General features: G+C 42.9%; 1 protein-coding gene across 3 annotated transcripts in view; it reads right to left on the bottom strand.

Annotated features, from left to right (window-relative positions):
• Positions 1–17,167, bottom strand: part of LOC121284107 (cohesin subunit SA-2-like) — a 127,825-nt gene that overhangs the window by 38,190 nt on the left and 72,468 nt on the right. For all 3 annotated transcript variants that reach the window (XM_041199201.1, XM_041199199.1, XM_041199202.1), the window contains 6 exons: positions 13,941–14,033; positions 12,038–12,133; positions 6,149–6,352; positions 3,809–3,879; positions 2,759–2,846; positions 1,132–1,212 (listed from right to left, as the gene is read on the bottom strand). In XM_041199201.1, coding sequence (XP_041055135.1) covers positions 1,132–1,212; positions 2,759–2,846; positions 3,809–3,879; positions 6,149–6,352; positions 12,038–12,133; positions 13,941–14,033 — 633 coding nt within the window. The remainder of the gene's footprint in view (positions 1–1,131; positions 1,213–2,758; positions 2,847–3,808; positions 3,880–6,148; positions 6,353–12,037; positions 12,134–13,940; positions 14,034–17,167) is intronic.

Raw genomic sequence — 17,167 nt, forward strand, 5'->3', positions numbered from 1 at the left:
GGCTATGGTATGCTACTGCTTCTGGGTGGCATGGGTTAGGAGGGGCGGAGTGGCGAGTTGTCAGCCCCCTCCCCAGCTCCCCCTTTTATTCAGTCCCAAAACATCCAAGCATTTGCTAGTGTCTGGCACAATGCGCTTTTGTAGCCAACTGTCTGGGCCGATTTGTTTTCTCACATCAAGTTTGTGATCCCACTTGTTTTTAAATTTCACTCTCAGTCTGTATATTCCACACAAGGGTCATGACAGTCACTTAACCTACAAGAGAAAGAGCAGGACTGGAGTCCTGGGCTTTATAAATAGAGGCATAGGGTAGAAAACCAAGGCAGTTATGCTAAACCGTTACACAACATGGGTTGGAGCTCAGCTAGAGCATTGTGCTTAATTCTAGGTGCCACACTTTAAGAAGGATGTCAAACCCATGGAGAGGAGATTTGGTAGAACGGGATCAGTTATATGGAGGGACTGGAGAAGCTGGGATTGTTCTCCTGAGAGCAGAGGAGGTTAGGGAGAGATTCAACACAGGTGGACAAAATTCCAAGGGTTTTTTTATGGGGTAGAACCATTGGCAGGGGGGAGTTGCATATATACTTGAAAAGAAAAAAATTTGCAGTGCTATGGTGAAAGGGTGGAGGTTTTGTAGTGCAGTGGGTAGCATCCCTACCCTGGGCCAGAGGCTCTGGGTTCAAGTCCCGCTTCAGGGCTTGATAACCATGGAAGGTGCATTCATAACATGGCCAAACATGGTTGATTAGCAGCCTGTAGGCCCTTCCAATACACCTGAATACACAGAAAGCAAATGATGCCAAGCATAATCGTGGACCAATCCAATGGAAGTCCATGGCCACCAATGCCCTCTTAGGGCATCATATCTGAAGGAGGAGGGTGACGAAAGGACAGGGAAGCAGGGCTAATTAGGGAGCTCTTCCAAAGAGCCAGCACAGACACAATGAGCCAAATGGCCTCCTTCTTTGCTGTGTGATAATCATTAAGGTGTTACTTGTGCAGAAGTTAGAAAGTCAGAGACATAACAGGCACAAACTGAGATGAGCTGTTGGTGTTGTTATCTGAACAGCGTGACACTTGCTGCTGCATCCGGTCAGGAAACAATGGGAACAAACTCACAGACTGTACCTTAGAGGAAGTGCCTTCAGATACCTTTGACAGCTGCCACATGATATAGTAATAGCTGCACAGGATTGCCTGAATGATAATCTGCAAAACAGAAAAATAAAATTGCAAACATTGCGTTTAATGTTACATTAAAGGTATACTGGGCATTGTCAAAAGAGGTTTGTGATCCACTATGTTGAAGTCAGAGTGCACAACATACTCAGGCAACTGCTTCAGTATGAGGTTATCTAACACTTTATGATCCAGTTGTTATGAGATGGAACATACTGCCCTATTTGGGCAGTGGAAGCAGATTCATTAATAACTTTCAAAACTTGAAAAGAAAATACTTTCAGTACTACAAATGTGCAGCAGCGGAGCGGGACTGATTGGATAACTCCCGGTGCAGGCACGATGGGCCAAATGGCCTTTTGCTGGGCTGAATGATTCCATGCCGCTGTTTCTATGGAAGTTGTGAAGAGGTTGTGTATCCACGTGAAAACTTGTCTTATAAATGTGGAATCACAAAAAGTTAACAGCAGTCAATGAGGAAAGCAAATGATATGTTAAACTTTATTATAAAGGAATTAGAGTAATTCAATTCTACAATTATTTAGACTATTGTTGAGACCACAACTGGAGTACTGTGGACAGTTTTGGTCTCCTTGCCTAAGTAGTTGTCTTACAGGGAGTGCAACAAACGTTCACTAGACTGATTCCTGGAATGTCCTATGAGAAGAGATTGAGTAGAATAGGCACATATGCCCTAAAGTTTAGAAGAATGAGAAGTGGCCTTATTGAAACATAAAGAATAATTAAGGGGCCTGATACTGAGGGTAAAAGGGTACTGAGAAAATGTTTCCCCTGGCTGGGGAGTCTAAAACTAAGAGTCACAGTCTCAGAATAAAAGGTCAGCCATTTAGGACTGAGGTGAGGAGAAATTTCTTCACTCAGAGCATTGTGAATATTTGGAATTCTCAACCGCAGAGAGCTGTGGATGCTCAGCTATTAACTCTATTCAAGACAGAAAATGATAGATTTTTGGGGATAGGGTGGGAAAGTAGATTTTAGGTAGATCGGCCATGATTTTGTTAAATGGTGGAGTGGACTGGAAGGGCCGAATGGCCTACCCTTTATCTTATGATTTTTGGGTTATTGTACAAACAGAATTTCTACTTCCCCCACTGTAGACAGCAAATGTTGCCTAGCAACATCGGGTCCCTTACACCATTACCCTAGAGCCAGCTTGTGAGAGCATCGTCCAGGGTTTGAACATGCCCCTATTTTGCTCATTATTGGCCTTAAATCCGTTCTCGAATGATGGTTTGCAATCTCTGATGTTGCCTTCGTCAAGGCCAACATTTCCCAGCGATGCTCATTCCTTCAGTTCTAGTTACATGCGACATGTAGAGAAGAATCCTCCTATCTGGAGAGTTTCTCTTGATCCTACCCATAGAAAGCATCACACCGTTTGACATGAATCACACTGCATCATATAAATCACATTGCAAATCAGCTTGAAGCTGAAATTGCTTCACATCAGCACAAGCTGACAGATAGAATTAACAGGTAAAATCAGCGATTTGACAAGAAACAAAGACAGACATATTTTCTGAGATCTGGTCATGGTAACGGGTCAGTGACTCACCTGCTCGGATACATTGCCATTCTCCAAGTCACTCTTCAGCAGTTTACAGGTGCTGTTTAGCAGATTCCATCGAGTTATATCATGAGCACTGAAATAATAAAGATTGAATTCACCACCGTGTCAGGAAGCAGAGCTCTCCCTTTAACACATACAAATTTCGCTTACTGAAACAACACAACTCAACACAACATCACTGTAGGATTGAAGAACGCTAACTCAAATCCTTTCAAAACAGCTTTCAAAAGGGAATTGGATAAATACTTGGAGGAGAGAAAAAAAATGGGAGGGCTATGGGGAAAGAGTGGAGAGTGGGACTAACTGGCTCTTCAAAAGAACAGAATTAACGGGCCTCCTGTGGTTTCTTTTCATTCATTCACAAAACATGGGCATCACTGGCAAGGCCAGCATTTATTGCCCTTGAGACGACTGAGTGGCTTTTTGGGCTATTTCAGAGGGCAGTTAAACATCAACCACGCTGGAGTCTAGAGTTACAAAAAGGCCAGGCCCCAGAAGAATGGCATTCTTTTATCAAGGATATTAGTGAATCAGATTCCAAATTTATTTAACTGATTGAATTTAAACTCTCCCTACACCATGGTAAAATCTGAATTTATGTCTCAGGATCCTTAATCCAGGCCTCTAGGTTACTATCCCAGTAGCATAACCACTATGCTACTTTACCCACTATACTATTCTATGATTCTACAGATAAAAAGAAATTAAAGATCAGAGGCCCTGGTCTACATGAAAAATGGCCACTTGGTCAAGGAACAGGTGGATCACCATTTCCTGACATCTTCAAGAGCAAAGGGGAGTGAAAAATAAAGAAACACCAAAAAAGGAGAGAGAGCAGACATCACGGTGCTTGGCGACAGAATGTACTTTGCACATTTTTAGCTAGGGTACTGTTTGCTTCTCATTCCAAAATATTACAGACAGGGTCTTCAATCTGATTTCTCCATTAGGGAAAGAAACATAACAGCACACATCTTATCAAATGGTTTATGATTAAACTAACGATCAATTCACAAACGCCAATGCCTCACTTACTTATGGAAGGTTGTGATTCTTTTCAATGTAGACCACATCTGGTGAGATTCTCGGTCACCAAATCCGTCCCCCTGTTGCAAACAGGTCAAAACTTGAATATCTGAAGAGCTATTGCTGTAAATTCAGCACCGTCAGGTCAGCTTTACAGACTGGCTCAAAGAAGGACAGGGAATTCCCCTGCTCTTATAGCCCATTATTCCCTTCTTCAAGCAAATAGCACCAAAAATACAGATTAACAGGCCAGTCACCTCATTACTGTCTGCAGGATGTCGCTGCTGCAGAATGACTGCTGGGTTTGTTGACACAAACATGGTCACTGCACATTTTAAAGTAACTCATTGCACAGAGTGCCTTGAGAGATATTGGGAAGGGGGCTCAAGCTGCCTGCCAGTATGCACATGGCCTCCTGGGACCAGGGGGCACCATAGGGACTGGAGTGCGTAGTGAACACTGGAAATAACATTGTTTAAGTTTATATGTCTCCTCCTTGGCTTTCCATGCTCTAGTTCTTCATTAGTCAGTGTAGAAAGACAGCTGGGCTGTAACTTTACAGAGTATGTATGCTTCTAATGAGGAGACTTATGTTTCTGCAATGCCAATCAACCTCTCTGGGAGCAATTTAAACTGTGAAGTCTCATTCCTACAGGTAGTAAATTTCTGTCAGAGATGTTTTAAATCTTAAAGAACGAATTCCGCTTCTAATGTTATGTTATGATACCATTCATTCACCAGAAATTGTCTAATTTTATGAACAACTTATCTTCAATTATATTGTTATAATATGGAGAGCACTCACATAAAGTCACAAATGAGAAGCTCCAAGTTAACTTCACTGCTTTCAGTTTTGTAACTATAAGGTTATATAGGTTTTGAGTTCATCGCTATTCCCAGCTGTAGTCCTGATCCCCTAGTATTTCACTAAAAAAAGGGGACGGATTTTGGTTGTCTCCTTATTGGCTATTTTTGCTTTTATTTTATTTGTTCATGGGATGTGGGCATCACTGGTTAGGCCAGCATTAGTTCACATCCCTAATTTCCCTTGAGAAGGTGGTGGTGAGCTGCCTTCTTGAACCGCTGCAGTCCATGTAGTGCAGGTACACCCACAGTTCTACCAGGAAGGGAGTTCCAGGGTTTTGACCCAGCGACAGTGAAGGAATGGCGATATATTTCCAAGTCAGGATGGTGAGTGGCTTGGAGGGGAACTTCCAGGTGGTGGTGTTCCCATCTATCTGCTGCCCTTTTCCCTCTAGATGTTAGAGGTCATGGGTTTGGAGGGTGCTGCCGCAGTTGCCGGCGAGTTGCTGTAGCGCATTTTGTATATGGTACACATTGCTGCCACTGTGCATCAATGATGAATGTGTAAGGTGGTGAATGGGGTGCCAATCAAATGGATTGCTTTGTCCTGGATGGTGTCAAGCTTCTTGAGTGTTGTGAGAGCTGCACTCATCCAGGCAAGTGGAGACATTCCATCACATTCCTGACTTGTGCCTTGTAGATGGTGGGCAGCCTTTGGGAGCCAGGAGGTGAGTTACTCACTGCAGGATTCCCAGCCTCTAGCCTGCTCTTTTAGCCACAGTAATTGTATAACTGGTCCAGTTCAATTCCTAGTCAATGGTAACCCCCAAGGATGTTGATAGTGGGGGTTTCAGCAATGGTAATACCATTAAATGACAAGGGGTTAGATTCTCTCTTACTGGAGATGCTCATTGCCTGGCACTTGTGTGGCATGAGTGTCACTTGCCACTAATCAGCCCAAGCCATTATTAATCTGTAGATCACCCAGCACCTTGTACCGAAGAAGAGATACTCTGTGAATTGTGAATCGTTACAATTTGCCGGATAACTTGTGGTGCTCCACCATTAGCCTCACACAAACAGCAGGGACTGCTTCAGTATCTGCGGAGTTGCGAATGATACTGAACATTGTCCAAGCATCAGTGAACATCTCCACTTCTAACCATATGATAGAGGGAAGGTCATTGATGAAGCAGCTAAAGATGGTTGGGCCCAGGGCACTACCCTGAGGAACTCCTGCAGTGATGTCTTGGAACTGAGATGATTGACCCCCAACAACCACCACCATCTTCCTTTGTGCTAGGTATGAGTCCAATCAGTGAGGAGTTTTCCCCGATTCCCATAGACTTTAGTTTTGCACGGCCTCAATGATGCTGCACTCAGTCAAATGTTGCCTTGATGTCAAGGGCAGTGACTCACACCTCACCTCCTGAATTCAGCTCTTTTATCCATATTTTTGGTCCATATTTTTGGTCCATTTCAAAAAAGTCATACTTTTCCCGTAGTTCAGTTAGCAATAGAAATAGAAGAAAATAGAGGCTGCACCTTATGAAGGAAGTCCTTCAGCATCCCATTGAGCTTGCCCACAAGCTGGTCAAACAGTTGAATTTTTGCAGAATCTACTTGGCCCTGAGTAGCCAGGTCTTCATTACTGAGAACAAGGTATGCCTTCGAACAGAATTCCAAGACTTCAGAATCCGTCTGCTGTTCCACAATTTCCTTCAACTGCTTCAGTAAGGCACCCAAATGCTGTCAGTTCACAAAATGAAAACATCTTCAGGACCTTTCCAGAAGATTAGCGAAATTCCAACTATCAAAGGCTCACACGCATCCCCTGTAAGAAATTGGCCAATAGTCTAATAGCGCCTGCCATTATTAATGTGCAGATCATCCAGCACCTTGTGCCAAGGAAGATATGGCCTGTACTACAGGAACGAGCATTGCTGAAAGAACAAGAGACAAGCTGTCGAAGCTGTTTGTCTTGCACTCATCAGAACAGGCACAAGAATACCAAGGGCAGGATTTTCCTGTCAGTGAGCGGGGGGGGGGGGCAGGGCCCGCTCACCGAAGCATAAAATGACGCACGGTGATGTCGGGCAGAACTCCCGGCGTCACTGCACCCTAATTAAATTTTTAGATAGGTGAGGGCTCAGCAAAATCAGCTGTGCACCCGCCGACCCATCAATGGCCAATTGAGGCCATTAACAGAGTCATTGAACTAATTAATGGACCTGCCCGTCCACCCTTAAGGTTGGCGGGCAGGCCAGGAACCCTGGGGGGCATTAGAAAAAGCATGAAACCTCATCCACGGGCGGGGTGGGACTTAATTGGCCCACCCATGTAAAATGGCGGTGCGCCCCCAATTGGGCTGCCAATCAGAGGCACGTGCCTGCTCTTCAACTTCCCCCACCCCCCAGACGAGGGTAAAATTCTGCCCCAGATTTCAAAGGGAGCAACAATTTATATTGCCTGAGAAAATGGTTGGCAATTCAACTCTGATTAGTCGAGGTGTTGCCATGGAGAGTGCACCAGGGAACTATTGTCCCCCAGGGTTTTGTTTAATTCAAACAAGGCGCAATGCCTAGAAATGTTCCTTTTGCCTGCAGAGGACAGGTCCCTGTGAATATATGTAGCTTCTAGCAAGCTCAATCAATAACCTTAAATTGGTTGTTAGTGTAATCTTAGCACACTTGAGGTTGTTCAGCAAGTGCTGTCCAATTGCTGAATCACACCTAACATTAGACGCTATGTTCTGAGTTTTGCAAGCACAGGCTGGTCGGCCTGATACGGGATGCTGAAGGGACATGCTGTTTGTTCTGATCTGCCAGTCACTGGGATGTACGATCTATGTGCTTGGCATCACACCAGCATTGAAATTCATATGCTACATTACTGATTTGACTGGTAGGCAGAACATCTCTTTGACTTGACGGCAGCATCCCTGTTAGTGGAAAATGCCACTTGTATTGCTACTGCATAGTAGCAGCATGAAATGGCTAGCTTCACCTGTTGCTTAAAATTTTAAGATACCTTACTCTTCCAGGATTAATTGAGGTAGACTGATTACTTTACAGGTCTGAAAGTGATGGCCTTTGGTCAATTCATGAGTATGTACGATACACAGTGAACAATGATTTGATTGGGGTAGCCATCATCCTACAAGACAAAAAGCTTTGACAGCGTGTCTCTTTCTTTCAGCAATTTAAACTATGCAGTCTCATTCCTACAGGTAATAAATTATTGCTAGAGATTTTTAAATGTTTAAATAATGAATTCTGCTTCTAAAGATATGTCATTATTCTGTCTGATAATTGAAGAGGAACTGTCTATCTCTAGGAATCTCCCTCGTTTATATTGCCATAACATGAAGAGCATTCTTACATATAGTGATCCAGACATCCCCCAAGATAACAGCACTTCTTTCATCAATGCACAATAAACCATAATCCCCTATAAAATCCAAGGGTCAATTTTGCTGTGCGGATGCTAGACAAACGTGCGGCCAAAAATGGACGCAGGTCTTTAAATTCAAATTTCCCATTTTGACCAGAACAGGAACCATGGCCAGTGGCGACCTGACAAAACACACGCTCAAAGTGACATCACGTTTAGCCTTTTAAGGAGCTGTTCAGTTTTGAATTTCACTGAGTTTTATATCTTTAGCAAGGTGGATAGGTTCCTGAAGCCTGTGTGAAACAGGTCAGGTCAGTCAGCTTGTGAATCTTAGGGTAAGCCTGTTATGGAGTTAGGAACCTTTTGACAGGTTAGTTCAAAAGATCTTGCCAACTTCCAACGTCATAATGTAATGGGGTATATGATAAATGAAATGTTTTTAATGAAGTGATTGGACAGAGGGCTCTTTTCTTAAAAGGTAACTAGTATTAAATTGACCAGCATTGTGTAAATGTTCACAGGCATTGGAGTACTTTATCCAGTGGATAAATTGTTCTTCAGCATTCAATAGTATATTGAAAATCTGATTTTCCTGATTCATCTGGACCCTGTGCTTTGATATTTACATTGATTTAAAGTCCAGACATCTGTTGAGCCTCTGAAATAGATGGACAGATGCCAATTTCTTTCATTGGAAGGCCATCTGTGGACAGATGGTTGGCCTTCTGTTCAGGTAGCTTCAAAGGCACCACTGTATTAAGCTCTGGAGTGCTTGTTTATTCAGTTGTGCAATGGAATGCAATCTCATTACTAATGCTTACCTGAGGTCCAAACCCCCAAATAATGGATTTAGCTCATCAGGAGTTGTTTTCACAGCTGTGAAGGGTCTGTGAGCTTTGTTTTATTGGCAGCATTATAAGCAGCTCATAGGATTAAAGTATTTTGAAGAAGCTTTTGAATGGCTATATATTTTGAATGATTTGTGAGCATTTAAGAGAAGTGTTCCCCCCTCCCCCAACCCCTACCCACCAAGTGGAGTTTCAATGGTTGTTTATTTGATTGAATGTTTTATAGGCTTCTAAGAGGAGCAGTTTTTTTTTCAACTGGAGTTTGGATGCCTGGTCATTTATGCTTTTTATTCCATTAGCACTTCAAATGCTTCCTATTGTTATTATCAGGCACATGAGTTCAGTCCATAGTGGATGCTGGGTGAAAGAGTATGGGGAGGCATGGGGGGGCATAGGAGATATAAGGGGCAATGGGGGATTGAGGTTAGGGTGAGGGTTGAGGGCTAGGGAGCGTAGAGCCATTGATGGCCCAACAACCAGAGTTGGGCTTTCAAATCTGCAGGCCGCCTCAGTTTCCACCTCATGCCTGCAGTGGGGTTGACCCCGACTCCAGTCCAATCATGACTCCTCGGGCTGAAAACTACATGTGCATGCACTTTCACTCAGACCTCAGGGACGCAACATCGGGAAACAGCCCAACGATAAAAATCCGGCCCCAAGTTTATCTCTGTTCCCAGGAGCAATCCTGATTCTCTGAGCCACTCCTGCATAAACGTTCTAGTATTTCTCCACCCTTTGTCAAGCATGCATTGTTAACACGGGCTTGGAAGCAAAGAAGTTACACCATCATCCACAGATTCTGGAAACATTTAGAGAAACTTGCACTTACTCCTTTGCCCTTTCAGCTTCTGACCCAATGAAACAGGGATTCTAAATGGTTTTAATGCCATTCTCTAATTATCCAAGGAAGTGGGGTTAACTCCAGCTTATACAACAGAGACATACAGCTTCCAACCCTATGATCACAATCCATTGGACCATTTCCCACATTGTTAGTGAAGCCTTTATAAACCATCCAAAACACCTTTTCCTTTCCGGCTGTGTTTATTTCCAGCAATTTTAAGCTTTATTGCAGAGTTTGCATTTATTTTATCTCTGGTTGAAAACTCATCTTGTTATTAAACTGATTGGTGTTTCTGTGCTATTAAAACACTATTAACGATGGTGAGCATGCAGAGTGTATTGTACAGAACAGTGCCAAAGTTTAAAGGTCCTGGGAGAAAATGAATCGGACGCGGTGTATTGAGTTTTGATCTCAAGGCAGTGAAGATACAAGGGGAGAACATGTTTTACGCAATTTTTTTCATTATTTGCTTGTAACAGTTTTGCTAAATTTCAATTTGTGGATTAACTGCTTTCTCAAATTGCGAAATGTGCTTGGTACAAACGTAAAGCGGGAACTAGGAAATTTCACATGCAGAGTTTGCAGAGGGTGGTAGAAGAATGTAGAGGCTGCAAAGCATGATGGGAAAATGGACAATGTTGTAAAGATGCAGAGTAAACCAGTTCTGCAAAAGGTTAATGGGTGACCTTTGACTGCCTAACCTTGTGACACAAGGACTGTAGAAGTGATAAACTGGTTATCAAACAGGTCCTGTGACTGGAGAAGGGGGAGGTGATTGACTCAGCAGTTGAAGTTGAGGAGGACAAGCACAGGAGTTTGATCTTTGACTCGAAACATGATTTTGTCCACTATTGCATCAAGATAAAGGCGCAGAGGAACCATAGCAGAGGCACAAGGCCGTGTTAATTATGTCAGAGGTGCTAACCATGTGAGCTAATTAATGGCATCTTGAAGAAGACACATGCTAGCCAACAAGATCTAGAGCCAACCGTATAAAAGTGTGCACTTGAAGACAACAGACACTGCAGCCAGGAAGAGAGTGGCCTGATCAGTCACGGACCGGCCACCCAGGGATGAACTCTTGCACATGGGGTTCCCAACTACCAGTATAGTGAGAATATTCCGCAGATTGGGAAGAGGGTAAATAAATTGGATCGTCAGGCCAAATACTTGTTATGTGCCATTGATATCGAGGGTAAAGTGAGATCCTGTAGTATATGGAAACTTACCCGGGGCAAAGGGGTGAAGAGCTACGAGGGAGGAGGGAAAACACAGGAATAGGAATGGGCATTTACAATCAATGAGGCAAACAAAGTTGAGAGGAGTACAGGTGAAAACAGAATTGATAAAGTCAACAAATATAATGACAGAGCAAGATTGGAGGCTAGAGGTGAGAGAAAGATTATTTATCAGTACCTCTCTGCGACAGGCTTAGGTGTGATTCGATATATATTAAAGTGTGTGTGGTGGGAGGGAATGGGGTTAGTGAAGGAGGAAATGGGAGGTCTAAATAAGGCAGGAAGGTATCAAGTCAACAGGTGACAGAGCTGAAGACCAGCTGTAAAGAAGATTGCTCTTCAGATATTTCATCCTCAACAACATGTGAGTTCTATTTAAGCTTCTAGATCTATCAATTATTAAATTCTTGTAAGGCAAGGGAATCAAAGGTTACCGGGGTTAGATGGGAATGTGGAAATCAAAACACAAGATCAGCCATGATCTTATTGAATGGTGGATCTGGCTCAAGGGGTCGAATGGTCTATTCCTGTTCCTATTTCTTATGTCCTTATGTTCAAACAGGGGAGATCCTAGTTACAAAGAGCTGGAAGCTGGGCAGCTGAACTCACAGCACCTTTTTTTAAGGCAAAGAGTTATCAAACGGAAGGGAAAGTTGAAGACCCCGCGTGAACCCTTTGGTCCCTTTCAACATTCCCAGGCCTGAAGAATGCCAGGTCATTAAAGGATCGAATACAGCTTCCATATTGGAGCCTGCTGGACTGGATAAAAGGAGAAACATATCGCCTGATAGACAATCACACACTCCCCATCAATACCCTTCCTGTCCTGCCTACATTATCAATGTTACTGATCTATTACCCCCACAGCACCCCTCCCAAACATTCCATTCTTTAAATATTCCATCTAATACATCCTTTGTCCTCCCTCCATTCTCATCATGGCATATCCTGCCCCAAATCATTATTGGTCTTTTCCAGTTCCTATAATTTCTATTCTGATTTTTAGAACCTTTTATTTTCAGGTGGTTCAGGTGTTCCTTTGACTGCACACAGACTTATTCCTTTGATTACTCATTTATCTGTAATAATGCAATAATATTGACCGGCTCACCTTCTCGAGCTGTGCAGTGCCGTAACCCTCCAGGTCAAAGTACTGAGGTATTTGCAGAAGGTTGACAGTAATCACTTTCTCTCCATCAACAGAATACTGTGGAATTAACAAAAACACAGAAAACTGTGGAATTAACATAATCGGATTCTCTTCCCGTTGTCAACAGTCCCAACCTGTTACCTCAAATAGCTCCAAGGGTCTTAAGTAGCACTTTCCTGAAGAGGCTAAGGTTAAGTCCCCTGAGAGGAAGCACTTGACCACATTCTTCCTGGCCCAGGCTACAGGCTTGGTTTGTGCACACTCCAGGAACAGACCTACTCCCACCAGGCAGGGAGCAGGGGCCAAACTGAAGGCTTGAGACTGCACTCCAGGCCGCCAACGTCAGGGCTCCTGGCTGCTGCTGGACAGCAGAACAACAACTTATATTTATAAGCTCCTTTAATAAAATGTTCCAAGGTGTTTTACAGGAGCATCATAAAACAAAATATAACACTGAGCCACACAAGGAGATATTTGGTCAGATGACCAAAAGCTTAGTTTTAAGGAGTCTTTTAAAAGAGGAAAATGAATTAGAAAGGTGCAGAGGTGTAGGGAGGGAATTCCAGGGCTTTGAGCCTATGCACCTGAAGGCATGGCTACCAATGGTGAGCAATTAAAACTGGGGATGCTCTAGAGGCCAGAATTGATGAGCGCAGATATCTTAAAGGTTGTGGCATTGGAGGAGATTCAGAGACTAGGAGGGGAGAGGCCATGGAGGGACTTGAAAACAAGGATGAGAATTTTAAAATCAAGACCTCTTGACCAGGAGCCAACGCAGGTCAGTGAACACAGTAGTGATAAGTATGAACACAAGATCAAAGGGCCTTTACATTGTCCATAAATGGTGGGCAGAGGAACAATAAATTTCAAGTCTTACCTTTAGGTCTTCAATCCTCCTCAGAGAGCTCTGAAGACCTTCTAAGAAAAAGGTCCTTACATTAACTTTGTTCAGGCTATGTTGGGACCACCAATGGCCACATTGTTCAGAGAGTGAGACAGAAGGCCAGATATGCTCTCTCGAGCTGATAACAGAAACGTTGATCCCTGCATCCACAGCAGGTGCATACCCGGTTATGTTCCTTGGGAAATCCCCAGAAATCTTGGGGCAGCAAGGGGAGCTGGTAAGGGGGAAAATCACCTTAAATATCTAGTCTCAGTCCCTTACTCTCTCCAGTGAGGCTGATGAACACCAATTCTCCAACGGCAAGAAGAGAGCAATCTCCCCGTGACTTATGTTAGAGTTCAGTTATATGGGAGGTCGTGACCTCTCCTCTGCATTATCTTGTGCAGGCAGTCACTCTTTCCAAGTTAGCCTAGGCAGTCAGCATCGGTGACCTCTTTGAATATAAAACCAAACATCCCATCATGTCCTCACTCAATGTTCCCATACATTCTGTAGCAGGTATTTTACCCAGCAAGTTGTTGTCAACTTCAAAGAGCTGCTTGAAAGGGTGCTGCAAGTAAATTTAATAGTAACTTTCAAAGGGGAGCAGGCTAAACGCTTTTAAAAAGAAAAATCAGAAGGGCTATGGAGAAAGACAGTGGGCAAGGGGGAGTGGAACTAATTGGAAAGCTGTATCCAAGAGGTGGCACAGGCACGATTGGCTGAATGGTCTCCTCCTGTGGTGTAACATTCTACGCTTACAGGTCAGAGTTCAGGAGTGGAAAATTGACTAATTAGAGAATCCATTGCCTTGTGATGCAATGTAACCACTCTGTCATTTTCCTGGCTGTGATCAGCTGATTTAACATGGGCTTCGAGCATGAGACGCTCTGAGTTCTGTGGCTCGTGATGCCTTTGCCGAGTAGGCCAATGAAATACAATTGGAAAAACCAAGAGACGCACTACAGGATAAACACATACCTTAGCTAAGAGCTGTGGAAGTATCACAATGAAATGTTCAGTAAGCTTGGCCCGATCGTCAGTCAGTGATTTTCTCTCTTTCATCATTTGAACCTAAGAATTGCAGCATAAGATGCGTACATAAGTCCACATTGTAAGTCCAGGTGTACCAGATAGAGCAGTTTTTAAAATATATATCCACCAATCAGTACTCATTCTGTAATGGCTATACAAGATCAGTGTTGAGGCATTACCTCATTAACCATCCCTGGGAAGAGGTAAGAGATATTGGCAAGAAGATTGTAGGGGGGTGGGAGTTGGGGGGTGGGGGGGGGTGGCTGCTGGTGGACAATAGTATGAATAGGTCAGTGTTATGGATGCACTGGCAAAAGATAATCATGAACACCCATGGTTTCTGATCAGTGATAACAACAAATTAGAAATAGGTGAGATTTTACAGACATGTTGGATGGAGTGAAGTAGTGAAAGAAGTATGAATTACATAGGATTATATAGCATATATGGCACAGGCCTTTGGCTCAACCAGTCCATGCCAGTGTTGTAGTGCACTTGAGCCTCCTCCTATCTTTTCTCATCTAAATCTACCATCATAATCATTCATTCCCATCTCCCTAATATGCTTGTCTAGCTTCCCTTTAGATGCATCTATACCATTCGCTTCAACCACTTCCTGGCGGCTGCAAGTTCCACATTTTCACTGTAAAGGAAGTGACCCATTTAATGAGGAAATTGAGGTGTTAATCGCATTACTGAAGTGCAAATTAAACCACGTTATGCAGCATTTGAATCATTGCCAAAAAGCTAGTCAACACAAGACACAGAAAATGTGGGAACTCAAAAAAGAACCTTAAGCGCCTTGCTGTTGGAGGGCAGTCGAACACTAAACATAAACAGCAAGCAACACGATTCTCATGGACTCAAAAAAGGATAGATAAGATTTACTTTTAAAAAATGTTTTTGTAGAATATAACGGACAATGCCAGCTTGTTTTGTAACAGCTACAGAGACCAAGACAATTTCTTAAAAAGCCAACACACTGACACACAAAAACAGAGACATAGATCAGCCATCTTTAGGATACAAAGGATTAAGTTCTGAGAGAATTCCCCTTAAAAAGTTGAGACAATGACACCCGATACTGTTGAGAAATTATACTGGATTGTAAGTATAATCTTCTTCAAATCAATATTTGATTGAATATCCAAATTGTTTATTAAAGTGGATTTAAAATTGTAAGCAATCTTGAGTGGAATTTTCATGTTATAACAGGCTTTAATGGCCATCTATTCTATGATATAGTATACGTTATTATAATGTAATCCATAATTAATTCTTATGATAAAAATTCATAAGCAAGTATAAAAGAGTTGTAGTCTCATATTTATAACCTCACGAGCCCACATATAGATAACAATATGCTAGAATTATTAAGTTAGATTCTAAGTGCTGATATTAGTAATCTTATATAGAGTTTTTTCTGCTATAATATACCTGTAGATATATTCTATACTGAGAGAATTCTGCTGGTTTGAAAACTTCCAGGAGGGTGAACATTTCATTTCATTTCAGGACCTAGTCTATAGCTGGTAAAGCTGACTAAGTTCCTTTAATGGTTTGAAATTTCTCTTAGTTGAGGTTTTAAGCTAACAATAAGTTTGGCTGGGTAGGTTTACCTTGCTGGAGGGTAAAGATAGTAGAACCATTATCATAGAAACATGGAAACTAGGAGCAGGAGTAGGCCATTCAGCCCTTCGAGCCTGCTCCGCCATTCATTACGATCATTATCATCTGATCATCCAACTCAATGGCCTGCTCCCACTTTCTCCCCATACCCTTTGATCCCTTTTGCTCTAAGAGCTTTATCTAACTCCTTCTTGAAAACATACAATGTTTTGGTCTCAACTACTTTCTGTGGTAACAAATTCCACAGGCTCACCACTGTCTGGGTGAAGACATTTCTCCTCATCTCAGTCCAAAATGGTCTACCCCGTATCCTCAGACTGTGGCCCCTGGTTCTGGACTCCCCCACCATCGGGAACATCCTTCCTGCATCTACCCTGTCTAGTCCTATTAGAATTTTATAGGTTTCTATGAGATCCCCCCTCATTCTTCTGAACTCCAGTGAATATAATCCTAATTGACTCAATCTCTCCTCATATTGTCAGTCCCGCCATCCCAGGAGTCAGTCAGGTAAACCTTCGCTGCACTCCCCCTATAACAAGCACATCCTTCCTCAGATAAGGAGACCAAAACTGCACACAATATTCTATGTGTGGTCTCTGTACAATGGCATCAAGACATCCCTGTTCCTGTACTCGAATCCTCTGGCTATGAAGGCCAACATACCATTCGCCTTCTTTACCGCCTGCTGCACCTGCATGCTTACCTTCAGCGACTGGTGTACAAGGACACCCAGGTCTCTTTGCACATTCCCCTTTCTCAATTTATAGCCATTCAGATAATCTGCCTTCCTGTTTTTACTACCAAAGTGGATAACCTCACATTTATCCACATTATACTGCATCTGCCATGCATTTACCCACTCACTCAGCTTGTCCAAATCACACTGAAGCATCTCTGCATCCTCCTCACAGCTCACCCTCCCACCCAGCTTTGTGTCATCTGCAAATTTGGAGATATTACATTTAATTCCCTCATCCAAATCATTAATATATATTGTGAATAACCGGAGTCCCAGCACCGATCCCTGTGGTACCCCCCTAGTCACTGCCTGCCATTTGGAAAAAGACCATTTGTACCTTACATCTTTTCATATCATAGCCATCTGCACTTTTTTTTAATCTCCTGGCTTTCCCCATTAATAAATGTTTCAGTAAAAGTCATCAGAAAAGGCAGCTTTCTATTGCAGCACTGACAACCCATATTGCTGGGAGGTGTAATACCTCGCTGTCCGGTCACCAAGGTGCCCGGAAGTTGAAACTTGATCCCCTGGGTATTGTGACCATCAAACAAAAAGCAACCAGGGCATAACAGCAATACCAGGGGAGCTTTGCTTCATCCCTCACATGGGACTTTTTTTTAAGGGGAAGGATCCTTTATGAAGATTCCTTCATCTCTGTCAGGTTTTGGTTTCTACCTCTGTCATATTCTATTATTCCAAAATGATGTAGGGACTACATTGGCATGCATATGCATACAGGTATCCAGAATGCCACATCGCTCATTACAGAAGTACAGTCAATGTACAAAGCAACAAAGTTTCATTG

The sequence above is a fragment of the Carcharodon carcharias genome, chromosome 11, assembly GCF_017639515.1.
Source record: "Carcharodon carcharias isolate sCarCar2 chromosome 11, sCarCar2.pri, whole genome shotgun sequence".
Taxonomy (NCBI): Eukaryota; Metazoa; Chordata; class Chondrichthyes; order Lamniformes; family Lamnidae; genus Carcharodon; species Carcharodon carcharias.